The 8,249-nt window shown below is 36.8% G+C and overlaps 1 protein-coding gene across 1 annotated transcript; it reads right to left on the minus strand.

Annotated features, from left to right (window-relative positions):
- LOC109206418 (cyclic dof factor 3-like) lies at positions 3,957-7,481 on the minus strand. The gene is made up of 2 exons (XM_019369241.1): positions 7,143-7,481; positions 3,957-5,615 (listed from the first exon to the last, which is right to left on the minus strand). The coding sequence occupies exons 1-2, from the start codon at positions 7,281-7,283 to the stop codon at positions 4,362-4,364; spliced, it is 1,395 nt and encodes a 464-aa protein (XP_019224786.1). The 5' UTR covers positions 7,284-7,481; the 3' UTR covers positions 3,957-4,361.

Genomic DNA, 8,249 nt, shown 5'->3' on the forward strand with positions numbered 1-8,249 from the left:
CCCATTCAAACCATATCATATGGTATTTGCTTATTGACTCGAATTCAGATTTGCATTGTGCCCATTTTAAGGGGAAAACGATCATATTAGACGTTAATCTTAGTAGTTAGTAGTTCACATGTAATGCAACAAAAAATACAATATATTGAATTGGAGAAGGTGAAGAAGCTTGTCAGATCACTTGTGTGCATGCACATGAATGTTCGCAAATCGAAATGAGGTTTTAACTCTTAATTAACCACCTTTACCTTTCATTAACCCAAATAATTAGGCAAAATACATAGTTTACTCATCGACCTTGTACTCAAATTCCTCTTACACATCTGTCCATCACGGGGACAATATTACACACTCAAACCTTTTAAAAGTGTGTCAACAACACACCACTTTAGCTATGTGGCACCCGCGTGTTCTTCACATCAAACAGGCGCGTAAATGCTAAAAATTTCATTTTAGAAGTTTTATAAAGAATTCACATGTCTAATTTTTAATATTTTTTTTCCTTTTTACACCAATTAACAAATAAAAAAAGAAAGAAAAAAATAACCCCTCCCGCTCTTGTCTTCTTCCCCGCCCAACCCCCCACCCGTGTGTCTTCTTCCCAGTTCCAAACCTCCCCATCTGCATTATATTCTCTAGATGTCTTTCCCCCTTCGTCTCCCCCCCCCCCCCCCCCTTCCCCTAATGGGCGAAGCCACGTTTAGCAAAGGGTGGTCAATTGACCACCCTTCGTCGAAAAATTACACTCTGTATATAAGTAAAATATTGATTTTAGATATATAAAACCTATATTGAACATCCTTTGTCGGAAATTTTTTTCTACTTCTTTCAAGTTTGAACACCCTTGAAAATATTTCTGGCTTCGCCACCGCGCCCTCCCCCCCCCCCCCCAGGTTTCGTCCCTCCCCCTATTTCGCTTCTTCCCCGATTCAACCTTCTCCCATTCTACTTGTTCTTTTGGTTGCTCAAGATCCGAAATTTCTCCGAAAGATTCTTGGTGACAGTTGTGTCAGTGAGAAGGGCAGATTTGCAGAAGAAGTTACGTTTTCAATTTTTTATTTTGGAATTTTGTTGACAAAGTGGTCTTTGTGGTTCTTTCAATTGTGCCAAATAAAGATCTGAAAATTTTCCTTTCCGTTATTTTCTTTTGGCTCATCATTATTGAGTTTTGTGAAAAGGAAAAGATAATGCCAGAAAAGAAAGGATGGTCGGAGATGGAGTTTCAAGTAAAATTCCGGCCGGTGAAGTTCTTTGGATATGTTGTTTGTGTGTATCTATTTGGGTGTTTGAACTAGTATTTTTGTGCTAACTATGGTAGAGTATTTTTTTAACAAAGAAGAAGGGGTTGCAATGGTGGAGAAGGTGGTGCAGTGGTGGGGAAGGTGGTGCACTGAATGTTGGATTTTTTTATTTGAGCGGGTCGGATCTTTAAAAGGGTTGGGTGATTAAAACGGTCCTTTTAATTTAGAGACGCGCGTGTTATACACAGCACAAACTATTACTTGGACTGGTCAAAAGTGGTGTGTAATTGACACACTTTGAAATTTTTGAGTGTGTAATATTGTTCCCGTGGTGAACAGGTGTGTAAGAGGAATTCGGGTACAAGATAGGTGGATAAACTGTGTATTTTGCCAAATAATTAAACATGCCTTTGAATTATGAGAACATCGGAAGCATCACGTGTCACCATTTAAATCTTTTCTCCTACTTTTCAATTGCTCTTTGTTGTCTTGGAGGGGGACATCTCCACGCTTAAACTTCAGCTTCAACAAACAAATGTACTTTATCTGGGCCGTAAGGCAGAGACGCAGCTTTCTTCTTTTGCTACACCAATTCTTCTTCTTCTTTTTTTTTTTTTTTTTTTTAAATTTACTTCTAGTTTACTTTTGCTTGTCCGTTATCCTAAATCAAGAGAAAAATAATTGTTTTCTTCTTATTTTATCCTTATCATGAACTACTAGTTTCCCAAGACTTTGAAAATGTTATTATTATTATAGATAAAATTATAAAATATATACTTTATTTTTTTAAAGGAAGTGCAAAATAAAAAATGGACGACTAAAAGTGAACGTATGAAGTATTTAATAAATGCTTGCTTCAACTACTCTTCTTTTGCTTTTTTCGATATTAGATAAACAAAGTGAGATAGTTCTTGTATAAATTTAACTCCTTTAATAAATGCTTGCTTAAACTCTTTTTGTCTTTTTTAGATGATAGAGGCCGAAGGTTTCAGTACTTCAAGAATTACTTACTTGAAAGTAATGCCAAAATTAAGCTAATATTAATGGAAGTTGACTTTTGATTCTCAATCCCAATAACTTTATCATACTTGGACGCTCCATATAAAACCTTAACAAAGCATTTGAAGGCTTGAAGCACAAATAACTTGCAAATATAGCCGACTTGGGCTTTCCAGGCAACCTCAGGCTACAGAAAAATTAAATCCTTGGTAGCAACAAGACTGATCACATAAATAGTTGTCTAGGATTCTCTCAAATCAAATAAGACCCACCATTTAAAATCTCTGGTTAATATTAGTCAAGGAAAGTATAACAAGATATAGACACTGCATTGTTCATCGAATTCGCCCTTGAGAAACAGCTGAATAAGTAGAAAAAGCATTATGTATCTGCGTCTGGCTTGCTGTACTTCTAGCCTGTTTGGCCAAGCTTCTTTTTGGTTAAAAGTGCTTTTTTTTCCCAAAAGCACTTTTGGCCAAAAATTGAAGTGTTTGGCCAAGCTTTTGGAAGGAAAAAAAAGTGCTTTTGAGGAGAAGCAGAAAAAAGTAGTTTCTCTCCAAAAGTACTTTTTTGAGAAGTTTGAGAAAAATACACTTAGAAGCAGTTTTTTAAAGTTTGGCCAAACACTAATTGCTGCTCAGAAGTGCTTTTCAAACTAATTAGCCAAACACAAACGGCTTCTCACCAAAAGTACTTTTGAGAAAAGCACTTTTGACAAAAAACACTTCTCAAAATAAGCTGATTTCTGCAGCTTGGCCAAACGGGCTATTCTTTTGTTTTTATGCATTACAACAACAAACCCAATGTAATCCTACAATAGGGATTTTCGAGCTCTTTGATTAAGGGTGGAGGGACTGCACGCTGTATTACTGCACCAAGACGAGCAATGAATCTCTCATAGACACCATAAAAGTATATTAAACTATTTTTAGCGGTATCAACAATAAGGGTTGGAAGAGTTTATTGAATTAAACATTTCCAACCCTCCCATCTTCACCCTACAACAAGGTGATCATTAGATAACAACCACCTGCATTCCTTCTGCCACCAATTTTTAGTAGCAGTTCAGCAAAGAATGTGTATAGAGTTAATTGGTTCAAAATGAGTGTATTGTGATTGTGATTACTGAGCACAATCAGTTACATAACCAAACAAAATCTAACATGATCTTAATTGCGTTCTGGTTCTACGCCCCACAGCTATATATGCCCACATGCTAATGACAGAGATAGAGAAGAGGTGACAAGTTAAGAAAGGTAATCAAACGGGAACAAAGTATGCAACTCTATGACAAGCTATACTTTGCCCTTGGCCACTCGCACTAAAAAGGAATGTTGTCTAGTTTTTCACCAGATAACTAATATCTCTCAAACATTGTCCATTGCTTTGCCTTTTTCAGCTCAGGCAATCTGTAGTCGTATATACAACTGCTAGGAGTTGGAGAATAACCCCATTAAGTCTCTGGAGAGGAAAAACATAAACAACCACTGCAGGATAGTTCAATTTACATCTTTTACATATGCAACAACAACATACCCAGTGTAGTCCCACAAGTGAGGTTCGCGACATCTATTACATTTCATCGACAAATATTTTAGATGTTGTCCCCCGAAAACAGGGGAAAAGAGGGTTAATAATTAGATGAAGAAAGGGAAGGTCAGGTTATTTATAGTGGAGCTCCATTCATGAGGGTAAATTAAAATAGCACTTGAAACAAAACAACAAGGTAAATAAGAAACTCTTCATTTTACCTCCAACTTATTTTACCACATGGGTGATTCTTTATACAAATACTCTTAGTATGTTTCTCACTTTCTCAAATACAGATATGCACATCAACTAAGAAAGCTAAACTCCAAGAAAACCATCTACGAAACAAAAAGCACCGACCTCACTCAAACAAAAAGGCAGGAACTAGCAGCTACATTGATCTACTCTAATTTTGTAAAAAGTAGTTGAGGAATCTACCCCTAAACTTTCTCCTACTAAACTGTGTAAATATGAGGGGGCAAAAAAAGGGTAAGTAGTGCCAGTGGCAGATAAATCTGGAGATAGCACAGCTGAAGACTTCCTGCATTGTCACCACCATTTAACTTTTACAAAGATTCCAAAGACACCTGTTTACGAGCTCTCATTGAAATTTAATGACCTGGACATTGCTGCTGGATTGGCTTTTAATACAGAAGAGTTTTCTGAAACATGGTTCCTTTCATCACTCTTTGGCAGAAAGGCTTTGAAAGAACCTCCACTGACTGAATCAACTACGTCATGTTTTATTCCCAATGTTGACCAGATAGAACTCTTTGCAGCTTCCCCTGGATCACCAATTCGCAATGTTTTTGGAAACCATAGGCACTTCTCAGGTGGATTACTCTCTTTTCGTGGTTCTTCTTCACTGCCCATTGATTTCAGAATAATCTCATCCCTTGGATGTTTCCGCAGAGTTGGAGAATTAGGACTAGAAGTTGGAGGCATTTGGTTTTGGGATGCAGTGGGTGGGGACATCCAAGGGACATTCCAAGAACCTGGTACTGCACAACCCCAATAAGCAGGGACGAACGGCATAGGAAAGCCAGGAAGATAGTAACCAGGTGGAGGTACTGCATTGCTCAAGTGCACAGAACTCCATGGATATGGCCAAGGAGCTCCAGTAAAGCAAGGTAAATGAGGTGAAAAGCTATCACAGTTCTGTCTTGGCATGTCGGGCGACCCATTATCACTATCCTTTGAACTTAGAGCAGTCACTGAAGATCCATCGGAACGATCATCTCCATTATCTCCACCCTGAATTCCAAGCTCCTTATATCTGTGGAACCCATTCCCAGAGCAATTCTGCATAGTTTTATCAGCAATGCTCAAAACTGAACCCATTGACTCGCGCAGGGGTTTGTCAGTATCAAATGCAAGAATAGTTCCATTGAGCTTGAGCGGAGGTGGCTGGATTCCATTTGAAAGATCTGTTAGTGTCTCAGAGACGGATATGTGACGGTAATGAAAAACTGGGTTCTTGTGTTTCCGACGGCCAGCACCTACAGGCACATTCCTCATAGTCCCACCAGCAGTCCAATATCTCTGACAGTTCTTGCAAAAGTGTCTAGGCTGGCTGACGTTGTAATTGTTGAAGTAACAAAATTTTGTTTCCATGCTATTACAGCGAGGACATGGAAGTATCTTATCTGGTTTTTTCAGGATTTTCTCCTGTGAATTACTTGTTTCGGCCTGTTCCTCTTCACTTTTTGATGTTTTGGCTGTTGAACAGTCATTATAAGAAGGTGACTCCTCTATAATATCACTTTGCTCTGGAATTGGATTCCGATCCTGCAACTCCTCGGCAATCAAATGTTCATTCTCATCCTTACAATCATCAGACTGACCCTGTATGTAGAATATGTGTAAAACAAGTTAGTTTATTACGCTTAATTCAGATAACGGATAACTTATGGACGTGGCAAGGTCAGGCAAGTGTTTAACAAGATTTCACTAGATCCTGATACCTACACTGACTACTGACCTTCCCTATCATTGAACGATGACGAGGTCATTAAGAGAATATTGAGGCTAAAGATAAAAGGAAGACATAGAAATCATATATCATTTAGATGCTAGTGAGGGAGGACAGAGGATTTGAGTACTTTTTACAGCTTGAGTATGCTTTGGACGGTTCATGATATAGTTAGAGCACTAAATATAGTTGTTAAGAAAAGATTCATCATTCACATTACATAGAAATTAAACAACTTTTCCATAATATCATATCATCAGTTACAGGAATCAGAGGCAGATCCAGGATTTTAGGTTTATGGGTTCCTACAAAAATCTCGAGTTAATATATAATACTAATTGGGTGAACGGACTGGGTTCCAAGCTAAATATTTTTATACATTTAATGGATTTTTCAATACAAATACAGATCCTAGACAAAAGCTACTGGGTTCACGGGAACCCGTAGCTATTGAACTGAATCCGCCCCTGACAGGAATTAACACAAGACAGCAGAAGCCTGTGTCCTCTGATGCTTTTATATTCAATGACAATTGACAAGTTCAAAACTAAACAAGTCTAGCTCATATATAAATATCTGAAGTATGTTGGAGCATGTGAAGTACGAAACTTTGGCAGGACATGTAACAACCATGCAGCGTACAAAGCAAACCTGTTGCTTGAACGGGAAAAAACTTGTTTAAGCATAACAAAACTCTTCCTATGTGCAAATCATAGCCTATCCCAAGCTCGAAAAAGGAGAGTTGTGGTAAGCCAGTGGCCAAATAAAAATAGTGAAATTATGCTAAACATTTACCTACACCGGGTGTTTACACCAAGCCAATGCACATAAGACATTGTCTTGCATATACACTTTTTAACAGTTAACCATGGTTAAGTGATATGCATTTTCACTTTGATATGTTGATTCTTAAGATTAATTGTTTAGTTAGGTGTAAACACCAGGCGTGGGTAAGTACTTGCGTCAAATTACAAGTTACAAAGAACCCTCTACATTGAGATTGAGTAGTTGAATTGAAACACAAATATTTACAACCCTATTAACTTCCTGCATAAATTGATGAATTCAGTAATTTTTTCATTAGAAAATAGCTAACCATTTATGGAGACAAATAAAAAAGGAGAAATTTATATGTTCAAAATAAAGAAAGAAACCAAATTAGAAAATTCAGTATGCATGACCTAATAGCCAAAAGAGGTAAAAAAAATTCCTACCCAAACAAAAGAACCAAAGTATACCCTATACGAATCCCTTCCATTTCAGTATAACCTAACAAAAATAATCAACCAAAACCCTAACAAGATGGTCCTAAAGGAAAGTCAATAGTCTTCGGAAGACTTAAACACTATACGTAATAAATAAAGTCATTATATAGAAGAAGAAGCATTTATAATCATTACCTTGTGCTCTAGCTCAGCTTCTCCAGCTAAGGAACTATAATCTCCGGTATCTGCCGGAGACGGCGCCGGAAAATCGGGCAACTGAATCGTCCGACCAAAGAGTTTAATGGCTGGGTCCTTATTAGCAATTGCTTCAGACATTAGCAAGTCCAAAAGATTTAAGCAATAGAAAAGCTTAGTATAAGTAGCAATAGAAGAGAATAAAATGGATAAAGTGAAGTGGTTTTGGGATTATTTCTCAATTGACATGTTTACACTTTACTCATTCAACAGAGAAAAAGAGATCTGACACCCACAAAACACTTTTACTCTCTGCGTCTTTTGAGTTATGGGACTTTGGGTCTGGTTTGAGGATTGGTCTTTAGTGGGCGTTTGGACATAAGAGTTGTAAAATTCCAAAAAATTTTGATTTTTTTTAACTGAAAATGATATTTAAAAATTAGAGTTGTGTTTGAATATGAATATAATTTGAAGAATTATATTTGTGTAAAAATGCCATATAATTTTGGATTGTTTTTAAATTTTTGTGAGTGATCTGAGTGAATGTCAAATACTGATTAAAAAAAAGTGAAATTTTTTCGAAGAAAATGTAAAAAATTCTTGTGTCCAAATGGGCTCTTAGTTTTACAAAATGGAAGATTTCAGATATTCTCGTCTATTTTTTTTCTTTATATTATATAAATCTTTTTCCATTTTCATATGTTAAATAATTTGTTAGAGCACCTCATTAATATTTATTTTCAAATGTTTTGAAGATTTAAAACTTCATCTATTTGCTTAAGTTTATTTGATGTGATAATTTATAAAATGAAATGTAGTAAGTATTCAACAATGTTGTAGATATTACGTGTAGAAAACTTAATCCTTAACCAGAAGTCTCGGGTACAAACCTGGTATGAAGTCGGATTTTTTAGTGCGAATTTGAATTAAGTCGGACCTCAATGTAAGTATCCGATACTGGGCGAGAAACCAAAAATACTTAATACCCTTTTGGTTTGGGGGGGGGGGTATGCCACGTCAGTAAGAAAAAGGGGGTGTTATTTGTGAGCCACAAGTAGGCCTAGAGATCTTCGCTTTTTCTCTCTTTCTCTTTCTTGATTCTCTCAA

The sequence above is a fragment of the Nicotiana attenuata genome, chromosome 2 (genome assembly GCF_001879085.1).
Source record: "Nicotiana attenuata strain UT chromosome 2, NIATTr2, whole genome shotgun sequence".
Lineage (NCBI taxonomy): Eukaryota > Viridiplantae > Streptophyta > Magnoliopsida > Solanales > Solanaceae > Nicotiana > Nicotiana attenuata.

Bases quoted from the DNA above. Each gene is read 5' to 3' on its own strand.
- LOC109206418 (XM_019369241.1), bottom strand. From the start codon at position 7,283: ATGTCTGAAGCAATTGCTAATAAGGACCCAGCCATTAAACTCTTTGGT. The intron at 5,616-7,142 runs GTAATGATTATA...TTCTACATACAG, and splicing joins AAGCTGAGCTAGAGCACAAG to GGTCAGTCTGATGATTGTAA.